Source organism: Rhineura floridana, chromosome 10, assembly GCF_030035675.1.
Source record: "Rhineura floridana isolate rRhiFlo1 chromosome 10, rRhiFlo1.hap2, whole genome shotgun sequence".
NCBI lineage: Eukaryota > Metazoa > Chordata > Lepidosauria > Squamata > Rhineuridae > Rhineura > Rhineura floridana.
In genome coordinates, this window is record NC_084489.1 from 53,182,962 (window position 1) to 53,199,358 (window position 16,397).

The following is a 16,397-nucleotide window of genomic DNA, read 5'->3' on the forward strand; positions in this document are numbered from 1 at the left end:
ATCATCTAGTTTAGATTACTGCAATGCATTCTATGTGCTGTTGCCTTTGAAGATGGTTCAGAAACTACAGTCTCTGACCATGTAACACCAATCCTGGCCTGGCTGCACTGACTACCAATTAGTTTCCCAGTGCAATTCAAAGTGCTGGTTTTGACCTATAAAACCTTATGCTGCTCAGGACCCCTGTGCCTCAAGGTCGGCCTCTCCCCACATGAACCAATCTGGATCCTGCATTCATCATCTGAGACCCTTCTCCATGTGCCCCCTCCAAGGGACATGTGGAGGGTGGCAACACGAGAACGGGCCTTCTCAGTGGTGGCTTCCCATTTGTAAAATGCTCTCCCCAGGGAGACACGCCTGGTGCCATAACTATCTGCTTTTAGGCGTTTGTTTCTGTAAGTCATGTTGAGTTCATCTTTATGAAAACAGCAACAAATAAACATAAACTAATAATATTGATAATAATAATCATCTCCCTTCTCATTAGTGGGAGAAAAGTGCAGCCAAATCTGCAAGTGGAGCAGTTTACAGGAAAATAACACGTGCCCCACTGAGTTAATTGAAATTTATGCCCACTGAAATGCACATAGAATTGGAACCTTAACAGGCCCCAGAGAGCCATAAAGGAGAGAAACTAGGGTTGTCAGGTTCAATCCCTGAGACTGATCCTGTATCTTTAGGAGAAGAGAAAGTCAGCCAAGTGCAGGTGTTCTTGCAACTCTGTAATGGGGAAAACCACATGGTGGAATTCTCCCTTCCCTCTGCACAACTTTTAAAGTTACAGAAGACCTCTTGGTTGCCAGGCCCGGCCTTCAAGAGATCTTCTGTATCTTTAAAGGTTGTGCAGGGGGAAGGGAGAATTCCACCTTGTAGTTTTTCCCATTACACCTGCACTTGGTTGACTTTCTCTTCTCCTAAAGGTACAGGATCAGTCTCAGGCCCTGAACCTGGCAACCCTACAGCCAGGTAAGTGCAGCCGTAGATGCCCATAACGAGGGAACAAGAAGCAGGTAAATAGAAATAGTTTTCACTTTTTCTTCAATGGCGTGGTTTTTGCTTTCTTTTTAATTTAGCCAGGCGACCGCGTTTCTTTCTACTATACCCCACGTCTCATGATAGATGTTTAGAACTCATCCGCGAAATTTCATTTTCAAGCTGAGGATCGCAGGGTAAGCGAAGGCTGGTCTCCTAGAATTACGTGACAGAAACACCCTGGAACCTACAGCATTGCTATTCCTGTTTCTCTCTCATTTTCCTTAGAAGAACTACATTACCCAGAGGGCCTTGCGCAGGCGAAATGAAAACTACATTACCCGGAAGGCTTTGCGGGAATTAAGCGCTGTCGTGGCGTTTGCGGGGTGATCTATACCGACCGAGAGTTCGTAAAGCTCCCCCACCCCTTCCCTTTCCCCTGTTGAGTGCCTGAACGCAGACTCCGAGTGTGCCCGTGTGTCACAGGAACAAAGCTTTATTCCGTCTCCCCTTTTCCCCCCACGGCGCGGAAAGATGAGGAGGGCCGGGCTAGGTAAGTGGGGGACGGGGGTGAGGCACAGGCAACTCTCTCGGGCCGCTAAAAATGGGGAGTCGGGCCTACTCGGCCTCTGGGGAAGAAGCCTGTTGTCAGGGCTTCGGTTTGTTGCTGGGGACCATCTTCCTACTTCCTCCCCTGTGATGTTTGTGCTCTCTGGAGACAAGCCAGGACTGGCCTGAGACCACTTAAGAACGCTCTTGGGGGTCGGCGGGGCTTGGCGGTGGAGGAAAATGAAATCTTCCTCTGAATGCAGGAACATTAAAACATTTTCTTCTCGGGCAAGGGACTGAGATACAGTGGCTCGATTATTCCCTCTCTCTGCTCTGAATATGTTGTGTTTAAGTCAGGGATAGGGGACGTGTGGCCCTCCAGATGTTGTTGAATGCCATCTCCCATCAACTAACTAACTCCTGGAGGGCCACAGGTTTGCTATCCCAGTAAGCGCATCCCAGTCCTGTGCAGGTTTACTCTGAAGCAAGAGCCACTGTGCTTAATAAGGCTGACTTCCAAGTAAGCATGTATGGGATTTGCGGCCTTAAGACAGAAATGCTGTAACTTACTCCTTGATGTTGTCAGCTCCTGTCAGGAAATTAGGCATGTGATTGAAAATTGCTGCAGATGTTAGCAGTATAGGTAGACTTGCTGGATGTTCTTGTTTAGGCACTAGAGTCGGGTAAGCTTGATGGATAGATACTTATAGCGCCACCTGTTCCCTGTGACTGATGCTGCGATTGCTGGTATGTATGTGTTTTCACTGAATTAACTATGAAAATAGCGCTATGATGGAAGAATTTGTTTCACTTTCGAATGAGACTTAATTCCACCAGTAGCGATAAGCATCTTATAGTTCTGTGAATGGGGAGTAATTGCCCACCACTACCTGAAATTTAAATATAAGGCTTGTATATTCTTTTAAAGTAGTGCATCCCTAATAGAGCATTTTTGTATTAAATGAGACAAGCTTGTATTCACTTCTGTATTAAGTTTTACTCTTCTACAGCTCCTGTTTTCCAATTGTTTGCCCTAAGTGTGTACTTCATTTTGATATAAGTGGTCTTCTCTGTGGTGGTGATAGCCATAAATTTAGTTGGATTTGAAAGGGTATTAGACATATTCACAGAAAATAAGACTACCAGTCATGATGGCTATATACTACCCTCAGAATCAGAAGCTGCATGTCTCTGGGTACCAGTAACTAGGGAATTGAATTTGAATTGAATTGAAACTTTATTTTTACCCCGCCCTTTTTCCAAACTGGAACTCAGGGCGGCTTACAAATAGAACTACATGTAGTTAAAAACATAGAAAAACATACAATTAAAATACAATTAAACTATGCACAACCTTAAAACTGTGAAAGGCACTTAAAAATCTAAAAACAATTTAAAATAATACAAGTAATAATATAAAACAATAAAACAAGCCTTGTAAAGCCCAATCCTAAACACCTTCTATCCCAAAAGCCTGCCGGAATAAAAAAGTCTTTACTTGCTGACGGAAGGATGGCAAGGAGGGGGCCATTAGTGCCTCCCTAGGAAGGGAGTTCTAGAACCTAGGAGCAGCCACCGAGAAGGCCCTATCTCGCGTCCCCACCAATCGCACTTGCGAGGGTGTTGGGACTGAGAGAAGGGCCTCTCCTGAAGATCTCAGGGCCCGGGCAGGCTCATATAGGGAGATACAGTCTGACAAATAGCCTGGACTTTATAGGGCTTTATAGGTCAAAACCAGCACTTTGAATTGTGACCGGAAACAAACTGGCAGCCAGTGGAGCTGTTGTAACAAGGGAGTTGTATGGTCCCTGTAACCAGCCCCTGTTAATACTCTGGCTGCAGCTCTTTGTACCAGTTTAAGTTTCCGAACAGTCTTCAAAGGCAGCCCCACGTAGAGCGCGTTACAGTAGTCTAAACGGGATGTAACTAAGGCATGCATCACCATAGTCAAATCAGGCATTTCCAGGAACGGGCGCAGCTGGCGCACTAGTCTTAACTGGGCAAAGGCACTCCTGGCCACGGCCGAGACCTGGGCCTCCAAGTTCAGAGCTGAGTCCAGGAGCACACCCAAACTGCGAACCTGTGTCTTCAGGGGAAGTGTAACCCCATCCAGCACAGGCTGAATCCCTATTCCCTGATCTGCCCTTCGACTGACCAGGAGCACCCCTGTCTTGTCTGGATTTAGTTTCAATTTGTTCGCCCTCATCCAGTCCATCACTGATGCCAGACACTGGTTCAGGACCAGGACAGCTTCCTTGGCTTTAGGTGGAAAGGACACTGTAGGGAGACAACAGTGGGAGGCTATTTTGATCATGGCCTGCTTCGGGACTCCACGTAGCATTTGGTTGGCTATTATTAGCTATCATCATTATCATCTGTATTCCATCTGTCCTCCAAGGATCCCAAGGTAGCATACATGGTTTTCCCCCTCTCATTTTATCCTCAGTCCCTTGAGGTAGGTTAGGCTGAGAGATGGTGACTTGCCTAAAGTCATCCAGTGAGCCTCGTGGCTGAGTGGGAATTTGAACCCTGGTCTCCCAAGTCTTTGTACAACACTCTCACTGCTACACCATGCTGTAAAACAGGTTGCTGGATTAAAGAGGCCTTTGGTCTGATCCAGCAGGATTCTTCTTGTATTCCTTTGTCATCACTAAGGAAGTATGGAGCATGCATTTGAGCAAGATGTTCTATTTAGCTATTATTTTCTTTGGGTGGGTGAGTAATTTATTTTGTATTCCTGGACTCTTTGTACTGCCCTTCCAATGCTATTTCTCCGAGGACGTTTTGGTCTGATTGCTTCCAAGCCATAAAACTGTTTTAGCCAGTGCTTGAAGTACAGTGGGATATCATCCCACTTCTTGTCAGGTGGACTTGAGTCTGGCCTGGCCATTCCACTTCCTTTTCTCTCCCACTTTGCCAATCCATGTTGAAACCAGTGCCCAAAGTCCAAATCTGTGTCACAGAAAGCCTTTGAACTAGTACTTCCAACACAGAAGTAATAATAAAGATTTTTTTTTAAAAAAAGTGTAGGTTATTCTATGTGGATTTATGAGTGAGGTTGATATAAAAATTAAGAAACTAACACTAAAGATACCCCAAAAATAGTATCAGAAGGTGCAAGGAATTCAAGATTGTGCTTATAAATGTTGGGGAAGGGCTGTAGCTTTGTGGTAGAGCAATGCTTTATTCGCAGAAAGTCCTAGATTCAATCCTTGACATCTGCAGGTAGGGTTGCAAAGAGGGCCAGTCAGTGTGGGCAGTAGAGGACCAATGCTGTGACTCTGTATAAGGCTACTTTCTTTGTTTCCAGGAGATCTGACAGCATTGAATACTATGGAAACAGCAGTGTGGCCTGTGTGGATGCTGCAGCCCAGTCTTCATCTGATTAATCATGTCCCACTGAGTTCTGTGAATTTAACTCCCAAGCAGCCTTAAACTCCCACTCTTAGACCAGTGACCTTTTGTATTATACTCCATTTATCAGCAGCTCTTTGCTAAATGCCAATCTTTGTGGATCAGATAGAAAATTTCACTTACTGTTAGAATTCTAATGTCACGTAATGCGCAGAGAGCCTGTCTGATTTGGACAGAAAACAAATAGATAGCTGGAGTATTCTGCAAACTCTTTGTCCCTGTGGAATTGGGACTTGCACAGAGATGGGGTTGTCTGCACAGTAATTTGGTTGGCCTTCTGTTATAACACATTCTGTATAATAAGGTGTTCTGTTCATTCCCTTGCTCTCTTTGACTCCCTCCTTACATCTTTCTTCCATATTTGAACTGCTTTGTCAAAGAAAATTCTCTTTGTGGAGAAACTATTTATTTCACCTTTGAGGTCCCTGGGCTCGTGAGACACATGCAGCCCTCCAGGCCCATCCGGCCCTTGGGACTAACCAAGTCACCCCTCCTCTTTAGCCACAGCCCTCACCAGACCTGCTTTGCATCCTCTTTGAATGCTTTTGCCTGGTTGGTATGTATCCTTAAACTCTGATAATACATCTTTCTTGCCTGGATGGAGGATGGAGATGGGAGTGGGAGAATGTGTATGGAAACTAGCCTCCTGTACAAAGGTAGAATTTACATTAGTTGCTCCACCCACCTTTACCTCTGACCCTGCCTACCACTGGCATGTGACACGCAGAAGGTTGCCCAGAAGAGAATATGTCCTATAGGCTGATGAAAAGGGTTCCCCATCCCTTATTAATTATTGTGTTTATATCACACCTTTCCACCAAGGAGCTCAAGAGATAGTGATTGACCCAAGACCACCCAGTGAGCTTTATGACTGAGTGGGGATTTGAACCCTCATCTCTGAGACCCTAGTGCAGCACCCCTACTCCATGCTGGCGCTCACAAAGTTCATCAAGTATTAATTCTTGGCTTACCAAATGCGGTTTGTTTGAGTGAAACAAACCACGATCCCTGGTTTGGATTAACACCAAGCCAGGGATTGTGGGAGGGCATTTCACATACTGGGTACCACAATGGAGCAGACCCCCTGTCCACTCACCATGTATTTAGTTTTGAATGTAGAGGAACTCAGAAGAGGGTCTCATATTACAAAATAGTAGTAAAATTTGAGCAAACTTGTGTGGAAGAAGATTGTCCTTAAGGTACCCAGGTCCCAAGCTGTTTAGAATTTTAGATGTGATCACCAGCACTTTGAAGTATGCCCAGAAATGGACTGGCAGCTTGTGCAGGACTGGCAAAATACGTTCTCTGTAGCTTGTATTGGTTATGAGCTTAGGGCCAATCTAATCAACTGAAGTTTCTGGCAAGTCTTCAAAGGAGGTGCCACATACAACATATTGCAATAGTTTTTCAACATGTTTTCAGAACATGCATAACTGGCCAGGCTGTCTTTGTCCAGGAGGGGTTGCAACTGGCTTCCAGTGACAGTGCAAGGTCTATAAGCACTACCAAGGTGCAAACCTGCTCCTTGAGTATACAGCCTCATCAAGAACAGGTTCAACATCACCTCACTTTTCAAATGAGCCACCCACTGAGAGAACAGATGGATCTTAATCTGTTTATTAGCCCTCATCCAATCCATTATAGCTTCCAGGCACTGATTCAGCAACTCTACTGCCTCACCTGACTGATGAAAAAGAGAGCTAGGTTTCATCAGTGCACTTATGGCAACTGATTCCAAATCTCTCTGAGTTCTCCAGGCAGGCAAGGAGGGGTGTTCCCCCCCCCTTCTGCCAGACTCTTTTATAAGGCACTAGCAGCATTGGCACCTACTCCAAAAGCACTCTCTTGAGCTGCCCATGAATTGTACAGAACTTGGGATGGGAATATTTTTTTCTGCTTCCATGCTGTGTTTGCGTACCCCTGCCCCCGTCATGTGCAGTTCACTTAAAACTTAAAGTTGGGGATCTTTGTGCTGGGAGTGTGGTTGGTGCAGGGGCACTTGCTGGTAATCAGGTGCATGGCTGTATGAATCTTGCAATTATGAAATTACTAATACTGCACAAGAAGTGTCACAGGTGGACTTCAGAAACAATCCTGAGAGAGAGATGCAGCTTTGAGTCATTGTCTGAAAGTGACAGCTAAGATTCTGGCTGTGGTTCATATGTTGTGGCAGTCATGAAACAGACAATATCTGGCACCGGCTGAAAACATTGCTAGTCTGTGATACGAAACTGAACTTTGACTGGGTGAAGTAGTTATTTGGTATGCAGCTTCCTGAGAAAAGGCAATGAGCTGGCCTACAAGTTGAACATGGACTATCTTTGACATCTGCTGTTTTAGCCACTCAGATGCAGAAATTGCTCCGGCTAAACTCTGTGCATGAAAATCTCACATGAAAATTAATACACACAAACACATTCATAAAACAAAGCTCAGTTCTCCCATTTTTATTTTTCTGTTTATTAAATTTATATCCCGCACTTCCTCCCAGAAGGAGCCCAGGGCGGTAAACAATAACTGAACAACTTATGCTCGGTAACTTAACCTACGTTTCCTTTCCTCCTTCCAAAATCTGGCAAAGTCTAAAGCATGTGTAATTAATTTTGGCACTAACACTTCATAATTGTATAGGTCTAAACTTATAAACATATACATTTTGTACTGATCGTTCTTATTTTTTTGTTTGAGGAATTTAGCTTTGTTTGGTTTTATGTGGGAAGAACAATACTGATCAACCATAAGGAACATTTGAGATAAGGATCATGTTAGCAACCAAGTACGGCCTTATATTTCTACCTTGTGTGGATCCATGGGATGCCTGAAGTTACATCACTCATGGTCTTTGTTGTACAGCCCTTGCTGTTTAATGCCAAAAGTAGGCAAGATGCTTCCTGCAGATACTACTGTTTCACAAGCGACCTATTTCTAGGCAGCAATACGCTCCAGGGATAAGGAATACTGCTCTTTCTGGGACTGCTTAGGTTCCAGTGTCAGTGGAATGAAGCAGTCCAATTGTTAGTTAAGTGAAGTAGTGATAAATCAATTCTGCCTTACTGCTTTGGTGAACCCTGCAAGAAAACCAGTAAAAGTAATAAATCCTTTGGGAAGCTTCACTGTTTGACTTGGGGCATAATCCACTCAACGTTAGCCTTTACCAAGGCCCATTGAAACAAGGGCCTAAGATCAGTCACATTAAAATCCCATGACATTGCTTTCAGTTGGGAATTCATTTTGACTAACTTTTGTTGGATGGTGTCCTTGGTCTCTTGTGTATATTTGGGTCATAAGCTGCTGTTGGCCAGCTTTGCCTTTGTTGCAGTGTCTGTTTTTGGAAAAGGCAGGAGAATCTTGTTAACCAGTTCTGTTTACAGTGGTGGTAATGTTTTCTTCCAAAAATGTCCTTAAAATGGTAGGTTACAGATTGAAACTTTGATTAAAATCGAAGTCTTACAATCAATTAAGGTCAGTTAAAATTACTACTAATTCTTCTGAACAGTACTTTCAATTTTCTTTATTTGGCTACACTGCGTTTTCTTTCCAATAACCACATACTGCTTGTGTGTTGACTATGTTGAGACCTGCTTGTACTTTGATTGTGCTGAAAAAGGGTTCTTTGCTCATTCTAGTCTGATGACTCCTATTACATGCATGTTTGGAGACACGTTTTGTTTTTAAATGGTAGTTCTGCTGTCCCATATCATGGACACTGAAGAGAAAGTGGCAAGCAGTAATTCCTCAAATTGTGAAGGCAGGAGTGGGGAACCTGTGGCCAACAAGATGTTAGACTCCAGCCAGTGTGGTCAGTAGTCGGATGCTGAGGATTGTAGTCCAGCAACATCTGGAAGGCCACAGGTTCCCCACCCCTTCTTTAAGGCATGACACCTGCAGTTTGGGAAGAGGTGCCATTAATGACCTTTGTTTGTCATTTGTATGACATGGCATGATGTAACTGCTCTCTGTGTGTATGTTGAAGAGATACTTGCAGCATGGATTTTGAGTTTCATTAACACTTCAAATCCATGTTGTAAAAATGGGTTTTGTTGCATGTATCGCTGGATCAAAGCCTTTGGCTGTGCACTCATTGTAGGAACTGGCTTTTGAACCCTATGATAGCATTTGACTGTGGATGGGGAATTCATATAAATACAGGTCTCTGGAGAGTATAGTACTGACAGTGAAAGGACAAACAAGATGATGCCTTCCTGTAACAGGATGATCCAGACAGGCATGAGCATTTTACAAGGTGAAGGAAGAAAGAACAGTCATGGAGTGGAAGGAGGTGTTGAACTGTTTCAGTTTTTGAATAATATACTCTGTTGGATTCAAAGTTTCTCTTTAAAATGGGATTATGTGGGGAGGAAAGTCTTGTGAGCAGGCATCTGGTGGATTAGGTACATTTGTCTGTCTTCCCTTTATTTGCCTTCTTCATACTTTTTGTTGCATGCTTAATTTTAGATTGCAAGGGGTTTGGATCTTCCTGTTGTAGAATACCATTGCGTGCCTTGATCTTTTTTATTTTGTAAATATAAATAAGAATACAAAATATATATTTAAATATATAAATATGAATATTAATAGAAGTATAAATCAAAGTAATAAACATTATAAATAGAAAGATAAAACTTAAAAAAAATCAGTTTAAATTTCCCCCAGTATCATATATGGGTTTACGTTATCCTGCATTCTCTCATTCCAGTAAGAAATAAACTACGTTTTTCAATGAAGGTATTGCCACTTTGCCTCCCCTCCCTAACCATATTTGTAAGCTTAACCATTTGGGCTGTGTCCTCAATCTCTTAAGGCAGGTGATGGTATTATCAATATAAATTGCTCTTTCCCTCTAGAAACCCTTTTTTGTTTGCTGTATTTCTGGTGTCTAAATTTATGTTTTTTTCAGGTGAAGGAGCTCCTACCAGCAATTATGGCTATACCAACAGTGGATACAGTGTATATGAGGAAGAAAATGAAAAGTTAACTGAAAGTTTGCGTTCAAAAGTCACTGCTATAAAATCAGTAAGTATATCATTATAGTGGGTACCATTAAAATTGATGGGAGTGCATAATGTTTGCTCAATGAGGGTAATAGCAATATAGTAAAAATTGAGACGGCCTAATTGAATTCAGGCAAAATATTGCCCAACAGAAAGCATAGTGGACTCATTCATGGAACAAATTCTTTATCTGATTGGATTTGAAGACCTGATGCCCTTTTTGGCTAATCAAAATATTAGTTACAAGTTGGGACAGCAGAAGCTCTGCTCATTTGGCACACTGACTAAGAGGTACATTCCCAAACAACTTATAAGCAAGGTCAGTTAACAGACCTACTAATAAACCATCAGGCTAAATTATTCCCATGCCAATGAAGTAATCGTAGCTGACGTTTGACAAAGCCCACTTCAGGGTTTGATTAAGCAACACCCTCTATGGCCTATGAGATTTGAACCCCAGTGTGTAAATGACAAAGCAGGGGTGCTGCAAAAAATAATTTTAATTTGATTGGGCATTGTACACTGTAGGGAAGGTACATAAGGTAACTATACTCTATTGCAGCCTTCCCATCCTAGTGTCTTCCAGACATTGTTGGATTGCACACGCATCAGATCCAAGCCAGCATGGTCAATGGTCAGGAATGATGGGAGTTGTAATCTAACAACATCTGGAGGGCACCAGGTTGGGGAAGACTCTACTGCTGCACAGCTCTTATAAAATAAGTAATGAGGTAGTTTAAAATACTCAAATAGAATGACACATTAACATGGGGAAACATTAAATAAGTTAAGCACATCATATTAAGAAATTTGAATGAAGGGGAAGATTTGAAAAATGACACTACAAAGTGTCAATGCTTGGCTTTTGTTGCTGTTAGTTTGAGATAATTTTTATATTTGAAAACCATAGGAGCATAGACTAGAATTTAATAGTGTCTTACAGAATCCTTTCATAGATGCCTTTCTCTGTCTTAGATCTTTATGATGCTTCTGGAAAGCATATGAGCTATGCTTATATTTCCCAAACTAACTTGGTTTTGCATGATGTAATCCAGTTAGTAGTATGGATGCTACATAATAAATCAGTCTTCATTTTCCTCATAGCTTTCCATTGAAATTGGATCAGAGGTTAAACAGCAAAATAAAATACTAGCTGAAATGGTATGTATATGATTAAAATACTGAGTTGCTTTCAGTGAGTTTGGAATTTGTTTAACCCTCAGATTCATGAATTTAGTTGTGCTTTCGTTGTTGAAATGTGTCATTGTTTTTTTTTAATCAGTAACATTGAATTTTGGCAGTAGACACGTTTGTTTCCTTTCAATACTTACCATTTATAAGGATCAAATTTTTAAACTTTTTCATGTGTTCACTTGAATTATTTTGAAATTTCTCTGTAGATGATTCCATTCCAAAATGTGCCTATAAGTTTTGTGGTGTGGCTGGCCATACTTTTCTTTATGTAAAAGGCAAAAAAGAAGTGCCCTTCTATGGACAGGAGAACTACACATACAGAATCTGGCTTTCATGCATGTCTCCTCAGCTGGTAGAGGGCTATGTTAGCAAATAGGAGTCCTTCCTGTTCCCAGTGTAAACAGGTGAAGTTGTGCTTGTGGGACCCTTTCTAAAAAGGGAGAAACAGCCACTGCTCAGCTGTTTGGGAGAGAGAACTGGATTCAGACCATCACCACCCAACACACACACGGTTTCTTCCCCACTAAACAGATGACTGGGAGGAGTTTAACTTTTGAAAGAGGCTCTGCGTGTGGAGATCTGTCTGATTGCACACATGCTGCTTTGGATCCAGCTGTTTCCTTATTACTTTTATGCCTTTCCTCTAATGATCTCAAGGCAGTATGCATGGTTCTTTCTCCCCCCCCCCCCCATATTCACAACAACTCTGTGAGGCAACTTTAGACTCAGAGATCATGACTGGCCCAAGGTCATCGAGTGAGTTTCATGGATGAGTGAGGATTTGAACTTGGGTCTTTTCAGTTGTAGTCTGACACTTTAACCACTATACCATATTGTCTCTCTTGCAAAGAAGGTGCTATTCTTTGCAAGTTTTTTCTGCATGTATTGAGAGTTGAAATTGTAGATAGCACAAATATAGTCACCTCTCAGACTAATTATTTTCATTCTTTTTATATTTTTTACTGTAGGACAATGATTTTGATTCAACGGGTGGATTTCTGGGTGCAACGATGGGTAGACTGAAAACTCTCTCCAGAGGAAGCCAGACAAAACTCTTATGCTACATGATGCTGTTCTCACTGTTTGTCTTTTTTGTCATCTATTGGATTATTAAATTGAGGTGATGCAAATTCTCTACTATGAGATTACTAGTGCCATGTCGGACTCCTAGAAAAGTCTTTGTGACAAATGATAAACTGTTTGTATGTAAACTGCATTAAGTATTAATGCATCTGGTTTCTCAATGTTTATCAGGCCACAAACATTGCTATTTCAATGCCCTTATTTTGTAGGGTTCTTAAATAGAATTCTGCTCAAGTTTGAGCACTTTGTAGAGACAAAAACATAGATACTTGGGGGGTGGGGTGAAGTGCATACTACGATTGAAGAGAAAATTGCTTTTTAAAAAAGTGTCCAAAAGTGCGACTTCTACTTTCTACGTACCACTATTAATAAAAAGCAATCTCGTTTGATTATGCTAAGAAATTTTACTCAGTTTTTTTAAAAAAGATGCGATTGTGTCAAAGTTATGTATTGGTAGATTTCATTCTTTCAATGGGAAAGTTATGCATGTGCTTAACTTTGGCAGGATTGTGTCTGTAATGGCATGTTTAGTCTTGCAGTTATAATTTATATTAACTGGAACTGTTAAAAAGAATGGTTGAGAATTGCTAATTTTTCAATTTCTGAAGTTGCCTTTTGACTGTGGTTTTTTTTTTTGGGGGGGGGGGGCTGGAATTCAGTAGAATAGGCAAATGGTCCAACCCACATAGAAATGGGCTTCTGTGTCTGGATCCTCTTCCAGATCTTCATGGTTCTTGTGTCCCAGTTATAGAATCGCCAAGTTGGAACAGACCTCATAAGTTAATCAACCGCCTGCTGATGCAAGAAACCTACTACTATACCATCCCTTGTAGGTGGTCATAATGACTCTGCTTAAAAACCTCTAATGAAGGAGAGTCTGCCACCTTCCAAGATAGTCCGTTTCACTGTCAAACAGTTTGTAGCATCAGGAAGTTTTTTCTAATGTTTAGTCTAAATCCTTTTTCTGGTTGTTTGAATCCATTGGTTTGAGTCCTATCTTTTGGAGCAACAGACAACAGTTTTGGTCCATCATCTATGTGACAGCCCTTCGGATATTTGAAGATGGCTATCATATTGCTCTTAATTGTCTCTTCTCCAGGCTGAGCTTCATCCTTTCCTCATAGCACATGAGCTTCAGATCCCTCATCATCTTAGCTGCCTTCCTTTGAACACATTCTTGTTTGTCAATATCCTTTGTAAATGGCCAGAACTGGACACTGACAAAAGAAGAGTAGTACCATTTCTTCTTGCAATCTGGATACTATACTTCTGTTGATTCAGCCTAGAATTACATTTGTTGTTTTAATCACATCACACTGCTGACTCATGTTTATCTTGAACTCTCTTCTTTTTGAGTATTTCTACTCATCGGGTTGCAACATGTTAAAAAACAATTTTCTAAAGTCCAGGGTGCACACCTGATTCAGTTTTAATCCTTTAATCCATCTGTGTCATGAGTCTGAAGTCATTTCTTCCCTATTGGTGAGGCTTAAGTCTAGGATGGCTGATTTTCCTTGGTCTTCGCTTCCGTCTACTGGTAGATGAAATTGCCAGGAATTTATTAGAACTTTCATTCTTTGCAGACCTCAGGAGTGGCTCTCCATGTGAGACAGAGCCACAGCAGCATTGCTGTCTTTTACTGGGAGGAAGGAGGTGGTATTGAGGTTGGTACTGCGTGGTGCACCAGCAGAGCTAATCTAGTGCTCCTCCTTACCCTTCTTGCTGCTTTACCCCTCTTGGTAAGCAATAGTGCTGCTGCTGCGGGGAGATTATTGTTGCAGCTTCCATCCCACCAGCAGAGAAGCTCTTGGTAGAGGTTGACTACCAACAAATGTTAGGATAGCTGATTTGTCCCATTACTACAGCTCTCCTCTTTGAAAATTGAGAAATCTGATCTAGGAAGAAATCATCCAAATCTTCTGTCTGGGGTAGCAGTTCCTGCATTTGGTTGCTGTTACTGGATTGAAATGGCAAGCTCTATGTCAACAGAGCGGGGTTGGAACTGTCAGTTTCGACAGCGTTCTCTGATATAGTTCTCTGATATATAATAGTTCTGTGCTTCTCTTTGGGTTAGGCGAAATAGTTGCAAATCAAAATAATGCTGAACTATTTATGTTTTCATTAGTTAAATCATGTTAAGTTATATATAGTACTATTGGTTAATATATAGTACTATTGGTTAATATAACACCGAGAGCCACTTTTGAAAATATAGAGCAGAGGTATCAAAGGTTTTATATATTAACAGACATTGTGATATAAGAAAATACTTATTTTTTCTTAATCAGAGTCTCTACAACATTTGTTAGTATGGCTTCAAGAGCTGTGAATGGCTAACACTGCAATCATCTACACACTTTAGTGGAAGTAAGTCTCATTGAACTCACTGGGACTGGCTTCTGAATAAATATACAAAGGACTGCACTTTACATTGCTAGTTGTAGCATAGATAGTGCCATTTTTTTCTTGCAGTATAAAACCATCTTCTAGAGCAGTAGCCTTCAACCTTTTCAGACCTGGGACTTGCCTTTAATCCAAATGTGCATTTGGGAACCCATTTCTTTTTTACCATTTATTTGTATAGTGGTAGTGCAGCTGTTGCAATCCACCTTGGATTAGGCCACGGCCCAAAAGTGTGTCTCACCCACCACTTTGAAGAATAATGCTCTAGAGTAGGGCACTCTGATCAAGTTACATTAAACCAAGAAATATTGTAGACGCACATTCTAATGCAGGCATTTGCAAGCTTCAGAGAAGAAAGAGCACACAGAAGTATTTGGAGATGCTAGGATGACTGGGCATTTTTTGCTGAGAAGAAATGCCAGAACTAACCAGCTCAGTAAGAAATATTTAATGAATATGGAAATTCTCTGCTCTATTAGTTTGCTATCTGGAACTACTTCAGGATAAATAAGGCTGCAGCAACAAAGTTTTCTAGCTGACTGTATGGTCTCCCTGTCAGCCAGTTTTGTGAGACCCCTTTAAGGAAGCAAGGACTAGGAAATCTCACTTTAGCAGGCTGCCATTTCTGTAAAGGTTCAGAGAGGTCCATCTTAACACAGTTCTATCATTTGAGAAAAATGTAGTGTCTTTTGAAAGGGCTTTGTCTCGAAAGGCAGCCTATAGATGTTTTAAATAAATAAACTGTCCAAACTTCTGCTTGCCCATTAGATGATTTCCATCTATATAATCTCAACAAACCTACTCTAGCATTCTGAAATTACCTGGAGCAGTGTATTGTGGAACTGTATGCGCTAGGGGCATGCAGGCAGTGAAATGTTACTGCGTAGTTTCTAGTGCAGAAATGGTAGAATATACATTGAGGGCCCTTGTGATAGCCAGTTCAGTTGAATATGATCTATCTAATTTGGGGTGTGATCAGTCTGAGGATCCCATTAACAAGTGCTGAGGAAAGGGATTAGATCATCAAGATCTGCTATGTCATTAACTTCCATGCTGCTGATCTGCCAGATTTTGATGAAGTAGTGCTAAGTTGTCACTATACTTAACATTATTTACATGGGACCACATTGGTAGGAGCAAGGATATCTTGATGCATTCATATGTATTTACACTGAAGTGCTTTAGAAGTCCTTTCCAGAGAGAACGTTTAATGTTTGTATACATATATTTAAAATTATGCAAATAGAACATGTCATGATGTGTACTTAACGTAAAATAAAAAAGGCTGTAATTAAAGCTTTTGACGATTTCTTAGTGAAAATGCCATTTCCATTGTTGCAATCTTAGAAATGGTAAAAAACCAAAAATACTCATTTTGCTTGTTATCGTCACAATAACCCTGTGAGGTGACCTAGTGAGTTTCATGACTGGGTGAATATGACCCTAGTATAAGTCAGATCAGTTGATCACTAGACCCAAGGGAAGCACACTCTGGCCCAATTCACGAGCCCAAGGGCCCATTGGGAGACTGCTCTCACTGCTTTCCCGCAAGAACATCACGGCCAGAAGGAGACCAACCCGGATTCCTTTCAGCAGCCAGTGAAGGAGCAGCTCCTCCAAAGCTTGCTTTCCTCTTCCCTCCCCATTCCCTTTTCCTTTTGTATTCTGTCTCATTAGATTGTGAGCTTGGCACTTCCAAAATTTAAGGTGGTTTTTAAGTGTTTAATAATAGTCATCATGCTGGCTCAATCCACAATTCAGTAAAATGATTTTTGGGGGTGGAGGAGAAGA

At 41.5% G+C, this 16,397-nt stretch overlaps 1 protein-coding gene across 1 annotated transcript; it reads left to right on the forward strand.

The window, feature by feature from the left end:
- The first annotated feature begins 947 nt into the window (after positions 1–947).
- Positions 948–15,902, forward strand: BET1 (Bet1 golgi vesicular membrane trafficking protein). The gene is made up of 6 exons (XM_061585670.1): positions 948–966; positions 1,074–1,169; positions 1,261–1,525; positions 9,833–9,948; positions 11,031–11,087; positions 12,089–15,902. The coding sequence occupies exons 3-6, from the start codon at positions 1,507–1,509 to the stop codon at positions 12,242–12,244; spliced, it is 348 nt and encodes a 115-aa protein (XP_061441654.1). The 5' UTR covers positions 948–966; positions 1,074–1,169; positions 1,261–1,506; the 3' UTR covers positions 12,245–15,902.
- The last annotated feature ends 495 nt before the right edge of the window (positions 15,903–16,397 follow it).